This window comes from Ochlerotatus camptorhynchus, unplaced genomic scaffold (assembly GCF_037179485.1).
Source record: "Ochlerotatus camptorhynchus isolate MF236.1 unplaced genomic scaffold, CSIRO-AGI_Acam_v1.1 ptg000351l, whole genome shotgun sequence".
In the NCBI taxonomy this organism is placed as follows: Eukaryota; Metazoa; Arthropoda; class Insecta; order Diptera; family Culicidae; genus Ochlerotatus; species Ochlerotatus camptorhynchus.
In genome coordinates, this window is record NW_027040839.1 from 738,053 (window position 1) to 754,150 (window position 16,098).

The 16,098-nt window shown below is 41.7% G+C and overlaps 3 protein-coding genes across 9 annotated transcripts in view; 2 read left to right on the forward strand and 1 right to left on the reverse strand.

Annotated features, from left to right (window-relative positions):
• raskol (Ras GTPase-activating protein raskol) overlaps nt 1-16,098 on the forward strand; it is a 407,687-nt gene that overhangs the window by 247,532 nt on the left and 144,057 nt on the right. The window lies entirely within an intron of this gene.
• LOC135709153 (proton-coupled amino acid transporter-like protein CG1139) lies at nt 4,778-6,552 on the reverse strand. Its single transcript, XM_065231369.1, has 6 exons — nt 6,357-6,552; nt 6,145-6,295; nt 5,963-6,084; nt 5,563-5,889; nt 5,289-5,501; nt 4,778-5,219 (listed from the first exon to the last, which is right to left on the reverse strand). Exons 1-6 carry the CDS (start codon nt 6,482-6,484, stop codon nt 4,808-4,810), a joined length of 1,353 nt encoding a protein of 450 aa, XP_065087441.1. The 5' UTR covers nt 6,485-6,552; the 3' UTR covers nt 4,778-4,807.
• Nucleotides 6,663-15,423, forward strand: LOC135709154 (proton-coupled amino acid transporter-like protein CG1139). Of its 2 annotated transcripts, none has more exons than XM_065231370.1 (7): nt 6,663-7,062; nt 7,123-7,176; nt 7,242-7,392; nt 14,153-14,274; nt 14,332-14,658; nt 14,714-14,926; nt 14,985-15,423. In XM_065231370.1, the coding sequence occupies exons 1-7, from the start codon at nt 7,046-7,048 to the stop codon at nt 15,394-15,396; spliced, it is 1,296 nt and encodes a 431-aa protein (XP_065087442.1). In that variant the 5' UTR covers nt 6,663-7,045; the 3' UTR covers nt 15,397-15,423. The 2 variants fall into 2 exon arrangements, with proteins under 2 accessions (XP_065087442.1, XP_065087443.1); XM_065231371.1 differs by having other exon boundaries at nt 6,664-7,058.

Below are 16,098 nucleotides of genomic sequence, written 5' to 3' on the forward strand. Positions count from 1 at the left end.
CTCCTCCTGGATTCCGCAGAACTGATTATACCCAGGATTTTCCACCTCTTCCGGGGACATCCAAAACCCCTGATGCCCCAATTTTAAGAACAGAAACCCCTTCTTCATCGGGGCTGTTCTCATTTGATGACATTGTGGACGGTATTCTCAAATACCTCAACATTTCTGATCCTCTGAAAAGCATTGTCCTCACATTGCTTCCCACTGTGAAATCCTTCTTGAAGCAATTGACTTCAAAATGGCCCCTTCTTGCAGCTATCATCTCCTTCGATGGATAATTTTCCAAACGAGGTCGGGGATTTGATCACTGTTCTACAGTGGAATTGTCGAAGTCTTATCCCGAAATTAGATTCGTTCAAGTATTTAGTCCATAACAATAATTGCGATGCATTTGCCCTCTGTGAAACATGGCTCTCTTCAGAAATTGATCTCCCTTTTTTTGATTTTAACATTATTCGATTGGATCGTGAGGATTCACGTGGAGGAGGGGTACTTTTGGGGATCAAAAAGTGCCATTCCTTCTATAGAGTGAATCTTCCCGAATTCCCCGGTATTGAAGTTGTCGCATGTCAGGCTACCATTAAAGGTAAGAGCCTTTGTATTGCTTCTGTATATATTGCTCCTAGAGTCTCTGTTAATCGCAAACAACTTTTCGACATATGTGCGGTACTTCCCGCTCCATGGTTGATCATGGGAGATTTTAACTCCCACGGTACAGGCTGGGGGGAGCTGTACGATGATAACCGTTCTACTTTGATTTATGATCTCTGCGACAACTTCAACATGACAATCCTTAACAATGGAGAAGTAACACGTTTGGCTGGTCCATCCTCGAATGGTAGCAGATTAGACCTCACCTTTTGCTCCAATTCACTATCGTTGGATTGCACTTGGCATGTAATCCAGGATCCGCACGGTAGTGATCATCTGCCGATCAAAATTTCGATTGCCAGTGGGTTCAACTCGTCAGAATCCGTTAACGTCGTGTATGATGTAACCCGTAACATCGATTGGACTAAGTTAAAATCCGCGATAGGCGATACAGTATCGTCAGTGGAAGAGCTTCCGCCGTTGGAGGAATATAATTTCCTCTCTAATCTCATCGTCGACAGCGCACTTCAAGCTCAAACACGACCGGTGCCGCGATCGTCAATCCGTAAGAAAACACCATCGCTCTGGTGGGATCAACAATGCACGGAGGTTTACCGTAAAAAGTCCGACGCGTTTAAACTTTTTCGGAAACGCGGAACACGCGAGCATTTCGACGCATACACATCTCTTGAACGCGAACTCAAGAGCCTCATCAAGGCCAAAAAACGGGGTTACTGGCGGCAGTTTGTAGACGGATTGTCGCGCGAAACGTCTATGAATACGCTTTGGAGTACGGCGCGAAGAATGCGTAACCGGTCTACTAACAACGAAAGCGATGAATGCTCGGATCAATGGATTCTTAAATTCGCGCGAAAAGTGTGTCCGGATTCCGTGCCGTCGCAGTTGATTCCTCGCGAAACCGCGAATTCGGTAGACGAAATCAGTCAGCCTTTTTCAATGGTGGAACTTTCACTCGCTCTCCTTTCGTGTGGCAACTCTGCCCCGGGATCTGATAGAATCAGGTTCAACTTGCTGAAAAACCTCCCAGACGTCGCTAAGAGGCGCATGTTGAACTTGTACAATCAGTTCTTGGAGCTCAATATTGTTCCCGACGATTGGAGACGAGTGAGGGTGATAGCCATTAAAAAGCCTGATAAACCCGCGTCGGATCACAATTCGTATCGGCCCATCGCGATGCTGTCGTGTATTCGGAAATTGATGGAGAAAATGATCCTTTTTCGCCTCGACAAATGGGTTGAGACGAACCACCTTCTTTCAGATACTCAATTTGGTTTCCGTAGGGGTAAGGGAACGAACGACTGTCTCGCGTTGCTTTCCTCGGAAATTCAGTTAGCTTTTGCTAAGAAAGAGCAAATGGCTTCTGTGTTCTTGGATATCAAGGGGGCTTTTGATTCAGTATCCGTTGAAGTTTTTTCAGAGAAACTCTACGCTTGTGGATTGTCTCCATTAATGAATAATTTTTTGTACAATTTGCTGTCAGAAAAACATATGAGCTTTTCTCATGGAAACTCTACAGCTTTTCGATTTAGCTACATGGGTCTCCCCCAAGGCTCATGTTTAAGCCCCCTTTTGTACAATTTCTACGTTAGAGAAATTGATGTCTGTCTTAGTGACAATTGCACGTTGAGACAACTTGCAGATGATGGCGTAGTGTCTATCACAGGGCCAAAAGAGGTTGACCTGCAAGGACCCTTACAGGATACCTTGGACAATTTGTCTACTTGGGCTATTCAGCTAGGTATCGAATTCTCCACGGAGAAAACTGAGTTGGTCGTTTTTTCTAGGAAGCATAGCCCAGCACAACCGAAGCTTCAACTTTTGGGTAAACCGATCACTCATTCCATGTCTTTTAAATATCTCGGGGTCTGGTTCGATTCCAAATGCACCTGGAGATCCCACATTGAGTATCTGAGACGAAAATGCCAACTAAGGATCAATTTCCTTCGATCAATTACCGGAACGTGGTGGGGAGCCCATCCACAAGATCTTCTGACGTTGTACCGGACAACGATTTTATCGGTTTTAGAATACGGTAGTTTTTGCTTCCAGTCGGCAGCTAAAACGCACATCATCAAGCTGGAACGGATCCAGTATCGTTGTCTTCGTATCGCGTTAGGATGCATGCACTCGACTCATACTATGAGTCTCGAAGTGCTGGCGGGCATGTTGCCACTATCCGTCCGTTTTTCAGAGTTATCTCTTAGGCTCCTCACCCGTTGCGAAGTAATGAACCCACTGGTGATCGAAAATTTTGAGAAGCTTCTGGAGCTAAATCCTCAAACATGTTTTATGACTTTGTACTACCTATATTTAACACAGGATGTCAGCCCTTCAAGAAATATTCCCAATCGTGTAATATTCTCCGATTTCGGCAATTCAGTGAATTTTGATTTATCTATGACGCAGGAAATCCGCGGGATTCCAGAGCATCATCGTTCTATGATTGCTCCGTCATTATACGCTGCAAAGTTTGGCCATGTTGATTCTGCAAGAACGTTTTTCACAGATGGATCTCTAATAGAGGAGTCCGCTGGTTTTGGTGTATTTAATGAATTTCATAGCGCCTCTCGAAAACTTGAAGCTCCTTGTTCTGTGTATGTGGCTGAACTGGCAGCAATTCACTACACTTTGGAAACTATTGCTTCACTTCTTCCAGACCACTACTTTATTTTTACGGATAGTCTCAGTTCTGTCGAGGCTATCCGTTCCATTAGGCCGGTAAAGCACTTCTCGTATTTTCTCTTGAAAATACGAGAACTGCTTAGTACTTTATCCGTGCGCTCTTTCATCATCACCTTCGCGTGGGTCCCTTCGCATTGCTCAATTTTGGGCAATGAGAAGGCGGATTCACTTGCGAAGGTGGGCGCTATGGAAGGCGACATTTATGATCGACAGATCGCCTATAGTGAATTTTTCTCTATTTATCGTCAGCAGTCGCTCGTTAGCTGGCAACATCAATGGAGTGAAGGGAGCTTGGGACGATGGCTACATTCAATTATCCCTAAGGTGTCGAAGTTTGCATGGTTCAAGGGGTTGGACTTGAGTCGAGACTTCATACGCGTGATGTCTCGTCTCATGTCCAATCACTATTGTCTAAACGCTCACTTGTTCCGTGTGGGGTTGGGAGACAGCAATCTCTGTGAATGTGGACAAGGTTACCAGGACGCTGATCACATCCTTTGGTCTTGTGCGGAGTATCGTGGAGTCAGATCACATTTTTATGATTCCCTTCGGGCTCGAGGTAGACAACCTAATGTTCCAGTTCGGGATATTTTGGCTAGACGCGATCTGGAGTTTATGAAACTCATATATGTTTACTTTAAGGATATTAACCTTAGATTGTAAGTTTGATTAACCTTGTGCTTAGTTTGTATTTTGTACGTGTGGGTTTTTTTTTCAATGTTTGTTTTCAAGATGAATAGAAATAATTTCATGCTTTAGGATTAATTAAATAGTTGTATCGTAAACCACATTTCAAACCTCCTTCTTCCCTTGTAAATCTCCACTAACCTCGAGACAACCGCGAGTACTCGGTCCAGTTCCTTTAACTTTAAATTTAAGACAGTAATAATGTATAACGCAAAGGATAACTCGGCTCTGTAAAGTTTATTCGATTGAGCCTGTACAAATAAAGTAATTATAAAAAATTATAGACTAAACAATATTCACTTAAAATTTTCAAGTCATTAGGTATAATAGTTAAAACGTCACAGCTTATCAGATTATCTGTGTCCGAGTTTTAACCAACACATGCTTTATGATGCGTTAAATTAAGCGGATGTGGAGCTGCATCTATTTAAGTTTGAACTTTTTTAAGAAATTTTTTTTTATAGAGAAAGATTTTTTAGATGGTCTTTATCGGATAACATATTTTTAACTCAATTTAATTTAAAACATAAATCCATATAAATCGACTAACAGCAAAATGTTTACAAACCACCGCTGGCTGTCAAACCAATGAACGCGGGTTCATCGCATTCGTTCGTGACGTCAGCGTGCAGCATCTTATGGCGATTGGAGCTTATATTTAGTATTGAACATATTTTTAACTTTAATTCGAATCAAGCGTTTCGTGTCAAAATTATTAACTTGTGGATTTTTTAAATCTAATATTTCGAGTTCTGCTGTTCCGGCAGAAAGTTTGACAAATGTAGCAGCCTTTCATAATCATACACAAACTAATTCTACTATACTACTATTTGAACGCTGCAACTATGCGTTTTAAGCTAGAGTAAGTTCCGAATATCAATAGCAAGACTCCAAACAGGCCAAGAAAAGCATTTTTTACAATAATCCACCCACATGTTCCGAAGTCATTTGGCCACCTGAACATCGTGTCCAGCACAACTGGTGCAATAACCACCAGATTGCTCGCACATATGGACCCAACAAGCCCAACGAACAGTTGCAAATCAGGAACACCAATCGTTATCCCGGTTAAAAGTAACATCATCGTAAATCGAATGGCAATTTGTGCGGAATTATGTCGTTGTTCCGGTATCTTCGTCTCAATTTTTCGCCATATGATCTCCATGGGAACATAGTAGCCAAGACCCATGTGGAATAGAGCTGAAACTGCGGCCAAGAGCCGTGTGTACTCTGCAAAGCTGAAATTGTCTTATTGTTATCGATGCCTGCTACTGTGCTCGCGATCTAAGGGCGGCTTATTTACATACCTATTGTCACTTGGCAAATTCAATGTAACCGAGGCCTTCGTGTCATCGCCATAACGTGCATACCCGAAGAATCCAGTGACAACGTACAAAATAGATAAGAAACCAATAGCTTGAGAAGCAGCTCCGCAAGTTCCCAAAAAATGTTGTGGATGTTTCATTTTGTTCTCAATGGGTAGAACGTATCTGATTCCTTGGACTGCATAGAGAACTGTGCTAAAAATTTACATCGGATCTTGTAACATTGTCTCAATGGTAAATATATGACATCATGCACCTTACAAAGAACGGTAATCTATTCCACTCCGGCCAATAGAATCGATCATCCAGCGAAACCGGTTCGCTCAGCAGGAAATACAGAGTTATACCGAAAGCAATTATCATCAGTACATTTGATAGGGCCGAAAAGGGGACCAAGTATTTTAGTACTCGTATTTGAATGATAAGAGCTATCGGAATGGTAACCAATGTTATGTACACACCGGTGCCCCACGTTATCTGCAGCTGATTGTTGGTGACGTCACGTAGTGAAGCAGCAATGAAGATTTGAAACAGGCAAAACGTCAGAAGACTGTGAAACAAAACCATCCAGTCGATGTAGTGTCTGTAGGAATAGAAAGATAATAATTGAGCTTAGTTGATCGCCGCTGATTTGCTTTTATTGGATTGATAGGTACCTAGCAAAATTGGAATACCGTCTTAATAGGGGAGGGCCATTGATGCAAACGATTTCAGCTGTTTCTGCATATCCCAACGTAGGGATTCGATGCCGTTTGCAAGCTTTCTGCGATGTTCCGACCTGCATGGATGGGTTAATCCATAAAATTTTAACGAATCAAAACACCGATTCTCACCTAACCAGAAGTTCTACACAATGGATGTACAGGAAACAAATGGCAACTGTTCCTATCACTCCGAAGATTAGTCCCCCATATTTGAACGCTAAAGGGATGGCCATGATGCCCGTTCCGAGGGATCCCTTAATCAGATGTATTAAGGTTCCGACGGTTCTTGAAGGAGTTTTATATTTAGAAAGTTAGCAAGCTATATTATATATACAACTAAACTTACGAGTTCGGATTTCTAACCTGCCGGTTTATGAAGGGGTCGTAATCGTCGCCATCCCCGTAAGTGAATAATATCTTAGTTTGTTGACCTCGAACTGTCATGTCCTCGGACAAATTTCTGTCGGTTATCATATTGCACCGTGATGTATTCTCTTAAAACTGTATAAACCAATCCAGCAATGTAGGAACTAACTGATCAACACTTATCTGAAAACTGAACACCTGAGTTGGCTGGAGACGTTCACTTTATCACAGTAGATAGGGATGTTTAGCCAAGCCAAACAGTTACGCTCTGCGGTTGATCACCTTCAGCCAGTCAGCTGGTAGCTTATCGCAAAAAAAGGTGCCTAAGTCGTGATCAAACTTAAGGCACGTTTTGCACCGTGCTCCAGGTCCTCTCAGATGATTGTAGAAATAATTTGCCGCCTTAATCATACCAGATTGATCCGGTAGAGGCAAAATCAATCGATTGCAATTGCTCAGTGACGGGACATTTTATTTCAGCTTGTCCTACGGCATACACATGTGGTCCGAGAGTTATCGACTTTTATTGAATGTTATATATTGTGGTATGGAAAAATTATTGGCAATAAATTGTACGTTGTACCAGACACTTCGCGTGCCTTGTGGTTGAAAAGGAATTCAGTTGAAAGTGGACATTTACAGTGAGCGGATCATTCAGTGTTGGTAACTATGGAGCTGAAAAGTTGGTAGAGAAAGCCATTTTTGTAGCAAGAAAAGAATTTAATAATTTAACAACATGATTTTAGTGAAGTCAAGGAGTACAATCCTTTCGAACACCGGAAGATTGAGAAACCAAATACGTTAGTATAACTGATTGGTGTGAATAGTTGAATAAGATCGCTGAAAATTTGACTAACTCTTATAGAACGATAGGCACTCTAATTCATCTGGTAAAAGGTACATTAGGCACAGGAATTTTGTCCATGCCTTTGGCTTTCCGAAATGGAGGATTCGCATTCGGTATCGTTGGAACTGTCGTTTCCGGAATCATCTATGCTCACTGTGTTTACTTGCTGGTAGGTTTATGCTCGTAAGGGTGTGTGATTTTGTATATTTCAATGTCCTTAAGTAAATACATTTTTATTGAAATTCGAAACGAGTAGAAGGGTCGAAAAGGCGCAGAACTCAAAATCTACTACATACAGGTGAAAATAATTTCTTCTTTTTGTTTTGTGCTTATTCTATGGTTATCATTATAAATTTGATCAAAACGACATATAATTGAATATCAATATTTATAGATGTAACCATGGCCGTAGCAAGGTTTTTATATAGAAGCGAGTTAAATTATATTGGTTATGGGTGTTTTTATTTGAAACTAGGCCGATCCACTAGACCAAATTGGTCATTCTATCGAAATGCATAATGAATGCATGATGTTCAACCACTTCCACAATATAATCCTGTTCGATGAAATTTATTCCACCCGAAAACATGTTTTTCTGAGTTATGAAAACATTAAATGTTATTCGGAATTATGAAATCATTTCCATTTTCAGAATCTAAAAAAAAGCTCCGGTATATTGAATAAAATCTAGAATATATTGAATATATTAAATATATTTTATTTAAGTCTGGAATTGTAAATATAAGTCCGGGATATTGAATATTTTTCAAAAATCTGAGGTCTTAAAAACAATTTCAAAACCTTAAAAAAAATATAATTCTAGATTCCGAGTTTTTAGAAAGTCAGAATCTTAAATTGTAACGATTCACAAGATGTCCTCTAAATATCTTTCAATATAACCCTTGAACGATCTTATGATTCGATCTAAAATTCCTATGAAATTTAACTCTATAGACCAATTCCATGCAGTTGACCAGTTAACCGCGTCTTTTCAACTACATTTTTTTATTTTCTTTAATGTTATTACACTAAATTGAGGTTTACTTGTCCGAATAATATAAACAATATATATACTGGATTTTCAAAAATAAAAACAGGTGATAGATGCTTTATATGAGACTATATTCATAACTATCAATTGGGAAATATAGTAAATCATGTCTAGTTTAAATTGGTTTACATAACATTGTCACATAATGAAGTTTATTATGAGTTTTACACGAAAAAAGTAATCACTGACCGAAAATCTGCTTGACACATCACCTAAAATGGGATTTATAACAACTCTTGAGTTCACTGTAGAAAACTCTTGGAAAACTCTTACGAGAATTTGATAAAATTTATTTTCATTTTTTTTTTATTCTCTGAAAATAATCCTCAGAATTCCCTTTAGCATTCAGAAGTATCGGAATTCTTCTCAGAATTGTCTTCGAATTTTGCTTAGAATTATGTTGGTATTTAAAGTCTCATTTAAATTTTCCCTGGAATTTTTGCAGTAGTGCATCATAACCATTTGCTAATAATATGTTTAATATAATTAACTAGCCCTATGGACAGGCTCTCTGGACGTAGCTAAATTAGTGTACAATAGGATTATTCTGAAATAAACCACCTAAGAGTGCAAATATTATTCTCTAAAATGGAATAAGCATTCTCCTAAAATTCCTTGTACATTTTCATTAAATTGCCATTCAAATGCCTCCAGAAATCGAAAATTCTTGGTTTTTTCTCAGAATTCCCTTTAGGTTTCTTGAAATTTCCACGAAAGTTTCTTGAGAGTTTGATTATAATTCTTATTAGTATTTCGTCAAACTATATTAAGAATTGCCTACGAAATATTCTTGGAATTCCCTTGGAACTATCGTCAAACTTCCTATGAAATTCTCCATTTTATTCCAAGTAGATATTATCCTCAGCTTAAAACCACTTAGAATACTGGGGATTTTGTTCAATTATCGTACAGTTAGATTTTCCTCAAAATTCCTAATTCATCCTTTATACTCCCTTTGAGATTTCTATAGAATTCCCTGTAAATTGGAATTTTTCAAACAGCGTTAAATTAGTCATAAACGATATGGCTAATGAATGACTCTGGCATTGCGATGTGGAATGGTGCACTTCTACTGCAATGTAAGCAAACATTATAATTTATTATACAAAATTTATTGATGCATAGGAGACGGCCTGACGTAGTAGTTAACATCCATACCTCTCCCGCCAAAGCCACGAGTTCAAATCTCATCCCCGAACAGATCACGAATGACCCAATAGTGTTAAATTGTAGAGATGGGCATTAGGATGTGTCATCATGATATTTTTCAGAATAATGTTTTTTTTTGGTTCCATTTAGGGTCCCAAACAACTGTGCAAAATTTTAGGGACGTTTGATTGAAACCCGGCGTTCCGTATTACGTTTGAAATTTGTATACATATTAGTATAGGAAACCTACTTTATTGCATCTTTATTCCTAGGACCACAATTTTGCTTGAACCATGCAACTAACAATGTAAAAGTATAGTCCAGAAAGTGCCAAACAACTTGCTAAAGAATGTACGGTGCTAGAATGTCTTTAAATAAATTATAACGGTTCAAAGATCAGTTTTTCAAATTAAATCACTTTTCCTAAACACTAAACACTGCCGGTGTACCAATAAAACTGAAACAATGTCGAAGTTGAAAATCTTTTATTTCGTGTTCTGTCTGTGCTTTCACCTACACAAGCAAGCATTTGCCTTGATTTTTATGCATAACATGGTAGAACGACGCACACCCTTGCCTCGAATCTCTCCAGCAGAAAAAGCATACGAAGTCGAGTGTGAGAGGAAATGAGCGCTTCTTGTTTGCTTTTAGACTATCGTTATTCAGAAGCATGGAGAGAACAGTGGAGAAAGCACAGGTCTGATAATCGCAACGTTCGTTGCTCGAGTCCAGTCGGAAACCTTTTTCCTATTTTTTTTTCGACATAATTAACTTACCTCACTAATACACTCTACATTTTTCGGTCTCCAATTTTCTTGCATTGGACCGCAGCTAGGTATATCGCATCCTCGGTTCATGCGGTCTCCACTTACATCCTCTGATGATGAATCCCACGTAATTGTAAGCGAATCTTACATCCACCGGTTGGGTGTATCAATCAGGCTAAGGCCTTGTTGTCCTCTGCTGTCCGAAGAAGTCGTCTTCATTCTACTCGATCCATGGCCACAGTTCGCCAGCCCCGTAGTCTGCGAAGGGTCTACCTTCTACTTGGTCGATCCACCTTGCCCGCTGCGCGCCTCTTCTTCTTATTCCTGTTGAGTCGCTTTCTAGAACCATTTTCACTGGGTCGTCGTGCGGCATTCTTACGACGTGCCCAGCCCACCGTAGTCGCCCAATTTTTGCAATGTGGACGATGGATGGTTCTCCCAGCAGCTGGTGCAATTCGTGGTTCATTCGCCTCCTCATCCATCTGCACTCCACCGTAGATGGTACGCAATACCTTCCGTTCGAAAACACCAAGGGCGCGTTGGTCCTCCACGAGCATAGTTCAGGTCTCGTGGCCGTAGAGGACCACCGGTCTAATCAGCGTCTTGTAGACAGTCAACTTCGTTCGGCGGCGAATTTTATTCGACCGGAGCGTCCTCCGGAGTCCAAAGTAGGCACGATTCGCTGCCATAATGCGTCTTTGAATTTCTCTGCTGGTATCATTTTCGGCGGTCACCAGTGAGCCCAAATACACGAACTCATCGACCACCTCGATTTCGTCACCGTCAATCTGAACTCGGGGTGGGAGGCTAACATTGTCTTCCCTAGAACCTCTTCCTTTCATGTATTTTTTCTTTGATGCGTTGATGGCAAGTCTAATCCGCCTAGCTTCAGCCTTCAGTCTGATGTACGTTTCCGCCATCATCTCAAAGTTCCGTGCCATAATGTCAATGTCATCGGCGAAGCCAAGGAGCTGGATGGACTTCCTGAATATCGTGCCACTCGTGTCTTTCCCAGCTCTTCTGATCACACCTTCTAACGTGATGTTGAACAGCAGACACGAAAGTCCATCACCTTGCCGAAACCCCATCGAGATTCAAAGGGACTCGAGAGTGTCCCCGATACTCGAACAACGCACATCACTCGATCCATCGTCGCCTTGACCAATCGCGTCAGTTTGTCCGGAAATCCGTACTCGTGCATAATCTGCCATAGCTGATCTCGATCGATTGGGTCGTATGCGGATTTGAAATCGATGAACAAATGATGTGTGGGCACGTTGTATTCGTGGCATTTCTACAGAACCTGCCGAATCGCGAACATTTGGTCCGTGGTAGCGCGCGCACCCATGAATCCCGCCTGGTATTGACCCACGAACTCTCTTGCAAATGGTGACAGACGGCGGCATAGAATTTAGGAGAGTACCTTGTAGGCGGCGCTGCGCGTGCTCAAAGGTCTGTTGCCGTGCCACCTTCGTTTTCTGCTGCATCACCGTTGAGGTGCTCGTCATAGTACTGCTTCCACCTCTCAATCACCTCACACTCGTTCGTGAGAAGGTTATCGTCCAAGTCCTTGCACATATCGGCTTGCGGCACGTAGCCTTTGCGCGAACTATTTAGCTTCTCATAGAACTTCCGTGTGTCGTTTACGCGGTACAGATTTTCGATCGTCTCACGATCTCGGTCTTCTTGCTGACGCTTCTTCCTTCGGAAAACCGAGTTTTGTCTGTTCCGCGCTTGTCTGTATCGCTCCACATTCAATCTCGTGCGGTGTTGCAGCATTCTCGCCCGTGCTGCATTCTTCTCCTCTACTAACAGGTTGCATTCGCCGTCAAACCAGTCATTTCTTCGGTCCGGGATTGCAGTACCTAGTGCCGCTGCAGCAGTACTACCTATGGCTGAACGGATGTCCCTCCAGCCATCTTTAAGAGAAGCTGCGCCAAGTTGCTCTTCCGTGGGTAGTGCAACTTCCAGCTGCTGCGCGTAGTCCTGGGCAACTCCGGCGTCTCGTAGTTGCTCAATGTTGGGTCGCGACGTTCGACTTCGACGTGTGTTATGCACCGTTGAGAGTTTTATGCGCATGCATACTGCAACTAGGTAGTGGTCCGAATCTATGTTCGGACTGCGGTACGTGCGGACGTTGATAATGTCGGAGAAGAATTTCCCGTCGATTAGAACGTGATCGATTTGGTTTTCTGTGTGTTGGTCAGGTGATCTCCAGGTGGTTTTGTGGATATCCTTGCGGGGGAAAAAGGTACTTCGAACTACCATACCCCGAGAGGCTGCAAAGTTCACGCATCGATGGCCGTTGTCGTTCGATACGGCATGCAGGCTATTTGGCCCGATTGCCGGTCTATACATTGCCTCCCGTCATACCTATCAATAGAAGTTAAGCTTGAAACTTCTGATCTGGTCAAGTTGATACGTTCAGATGTATTCAAAAACATTTGCTCGATAATAGACTTTTTTTCTTATTATTTCTGTTTGAGCTTTCGTCTGACAGCTCAGTGTTGGGCCAGTATCCCATGGTAAGAAAAAAATACTCAAAAATAAGTTAAAGAAATTTAATGTTGGGTTCTACCATTTGAGTTCCGCCATTGAGTGAATCAGAAAAGTGGTGTTAGTTCAAGTATTTTTCTATTGGGCGCAGTTCCGGAGTGTTTGAGGGGTTCAGATCTTTTGGAGACACTCTTAAAAATACACCTGTCCATTCATGGTGCTGGTAACGAAAGGTGTATTCCGCTTTCCGCAAGTACAAATCGCTTGCCAAATTAAGAACTTCTTGGCGAACTTCGACATCTTCTGTGTCCGAAGGTTCTCGGGAACATCCCAGTTATCCTTGGCAGTCACATACAGGTTTCCTGGAATCTGGTTGAAGTCCGCCTTCACATATGTCTCGTCATCCATTACGCAGCAGTGTGGTTTCGTTAACTTCTGGTCGTACAACTTCCGGGCACGGCTTTTTGCGATCGTATTCTGTTTCTCATCATGGTTTGGGAACTTCTGAACCTTAAACGTATGTAGTCCAGCGCAAGTTTTGGTACCATTCTTATTGAACTGCACCAACTAGCGAAAATATTCAGCTAACGTTGAAGAAAGTGACAGTCAGCAATCAAGCGGATTCGCAGCAAGGTTTTGTGGTCATCATTGTCATTTAAGAATCATTACCATTATATTTAATTTTAATATATTCTACGATTTCTCAGGGTACTCTTTTCAATACTGTTCGATACTGTTCGATTGCTGTTGAACTGGGTCTCAAAGCGGTGCCGGTGGTATAGGTGTAAGCGTGATTACCTCTCACCCCAGCAGGCCTGGGTTCAATCCCAGTCAGCGCCGCCGGGATGTTCTGAGGCATAACATCTCTGATCACGCCTTCCTTCGAAAGGGAAGTAAAGCTGTTGCTCCCGGTCCATGAGTTGATGGGTCGATAGGTAGGGTCCAAATTTGGGAGCTGCTTCCCTGGCATCGGTAGCTTTGGTGCTCAGCACGGAAAATAAGATCGTCGGAAAATAAATCAAGGAAAAAAACTGGGTCTCGGGTGGATTTCTTGATAAAGTTAACTTCAGGGTACTCTTTTCAGACTCTCAGAAAACTGAGAAAGCCATACACAGAAATTTTTGAGTAATGCTCCCCGAAAATCCTTGTAATTCTCCTCAGAATTCCATAGAAACTTTCTTGGAACGCGCTTGGAATTTTTCTCAGAGTTCAATTCTCTATGAATAATTCCATGAAATTTTTCTATGAATTCCCTTTGAGCTCTCCTTAGAACCGAGCACAGCGAGTACAAAACAGCATAACTATCTGTGTTAGTTGAACTATAAACATGGGAAAATTCTCTTGAAGCGTTGAAATTGATTGTTTTGTATCGCAATTAAGGATCAAATGATATGCATCACACACCCTTGAGTTAACAGAAGATCGTATTCTGGAGTGTGGTTCGAATTGGCGCCATATCGTTGCAGGTTAGCACATCCCGAAAAGCTTGCCGAAGAAGTTTCGTTCCTATGCTGGGATACACAGAAACAGTGGAAAATGTCTTCACCTATGGTCCACGAGGCGTTAAGAAATATGCTATTTTGGCCAGGTTTCTGACAAAATCTACCGATAAAATCCAATTTTTTTAGATTTCTTTTCTTTTTAGACGCTGCACGGATGCCCAGCTACTTTTGAATAGTTACCTGCTGATATGTGTGTATTTGGTCTTCATCGGGAGCACGTTACGCGACATAGTTCAACATGATTACCAAATCGACTGGGACACTCGTGTGTTTATCATGCTTGCGGCTATTCCATTGATTTTCACAACACAAATACGTGAACTGAAATACCTCGTACCATTCTCGGCTATTGCTAACGCATTGATCATCACAGCGATTGGTATCAGCATGTTTTTCATTCTGAAAGAGCCAATCTCACTTGAGAGTAAAAATATGTGGCCCGCTTGGAACACGTTGCCAGCCTTCATAGGGTAACGACAACTTGAACTCAATTTCCCGAATTTCCTGCCAGTTTTATCGTTTCAGAACTGTCATGTACGCTCTTTTAGGAATTGAGTATGTTCTTCCAAATGAAAACAAAATGAAACGTCCTGAACACATGCTAGGTCATTGCGGAGTTGTGAATGTAGCCGTCTGTTTCATTACCCTACTCTACACGATGGTAGGTGCCCTGGGTTATGCACAGTACGGTGAGGAAACCAAAGGTTCGGTTACTCTGAATCTACCTGCCAATGATGCGTAAGATCTTCAATTTTCTCGCTGTATTCAACATAAAAAATAATCCATTTTACAACAGGCTAGCAAAATCAACCCAATTGTTAACGATCACAGCAATCATCCTATCCACTGGGCTGATTAATTACGTTCCGACGGATATCGTTTGGCGGAAGATTCAGCATAAAATCCCTCCGAAACGTCATAATATGGCACAAATCTTGTTCCGTTTTGGGATGCTGATGGTGCTGACGGCAGTCGCTGCCGGTATTCCGGAACTCGAACCATTCGTTGGGCTGACTGGATCGATCAGTGGTGGCTCGTTGGTTGTAATCATTCCGGCCGTTATCGATACAGTCTTCCGGTGGCCAAATGAATTCGGAAGAATGAAGTGGATACTGGTGAAAAATGTACTTGTTCTGATGTTTGGCTTCATAGTGCTAGGCATTGGAACGTATTTTAGCGTAGTGGATATTATTGCAATCTATGAGTGAGAATAAAGACAATTTAAGGTTTTGTAAGTAGATGTGTTCTTAATTGGTTCAGTGTTAAAACCAAATCGAAAGACTGTCTCAATTTACCATTCTCTTACCCCTCATACTCGGTTTCCCGTTGATTTTCATCAAGCGCATTACGGTTCCTTTCAAGACCATCTCAGAGTGGAGCAACCCACTCGAATCAATTTTCAGTTCCCTTCCTCGACTAAGATGCAAATGTGATGTACCGCCTCAATGAAAGAAAGAAACACTCGTTGGATGGCTGCACCGTCTACCTTCGTACTGCATATATGTGGTAAACGAAACATTTACGCGAGATACACTTGTACGATAAAAGGCAAATTGAGTTCACTTATTGAGAAGATGAAAAAGAGCGCATACACACGAATCACGAGGATGTACATACGAACATATGTAATTAGTGTACCGAGCCGACTTTTACATTATTCTAATTGTTCCATCGCAGCCCTCTTGCTGACGTTAGAGAAGAATTGCGTCCACATGGATGAAGTGTAGTAGCATATTTCACCGCCACTGCCGACGCCGAAAGCAATTGAGATTGATTGAATTAGCGCCAGCCCATCGAGCGAGAGAGAAAGAGTGATAGAGCTATGTAGAAATAACGGCTTTGAGAAATTCAGAGAGAGAGTCAGGAAAAAAATCAACCAACTAAGTCATCGTTCAGTGATGCGACTCCGT

Excerpts from the sequence above, each read along its gene's own strand:
- LOC135709154 (XM_065231370.1), top strand. Across the intron at positions 7,177-7,241 it reads AAGATTGAGAAACCAAATAC|AACGATAGGCACTCTAATTC; the intron begins GTTAGTATAACT and ends TAACTCTTATAG. Across the intron at positions 14,659-14,713 it reads ACGTTGCCAGCCTTCATAGG|AACTGTCATGTACGCTCTTT; the intron begins GTAACGACAACT and ends TTATCGTTTCAG.
- LOC135709153 (XM_065231369.1), bottom strand. The coding sequence starts at position 6,484 with ATGATAACCGACAGAAATTTGTCCGAGGACATGACAGTTCGAGGTCAA. Across the intron at positions 6,296-6,356 it reads CAGGTTAGAAATCCGAACTC|AACCGTCGGAACCTTAATAC; the intron begins GTAAGTTTAGTT and ends AACTCCTTCAAG. Across the intron at positions 5,220-5,288 it reads AATTTGCCAAGTGACAATAG|CTTTGCAGAGTACACACGGC; the intron begins GTATGTAAATAA and ends AGACAATTTCAG.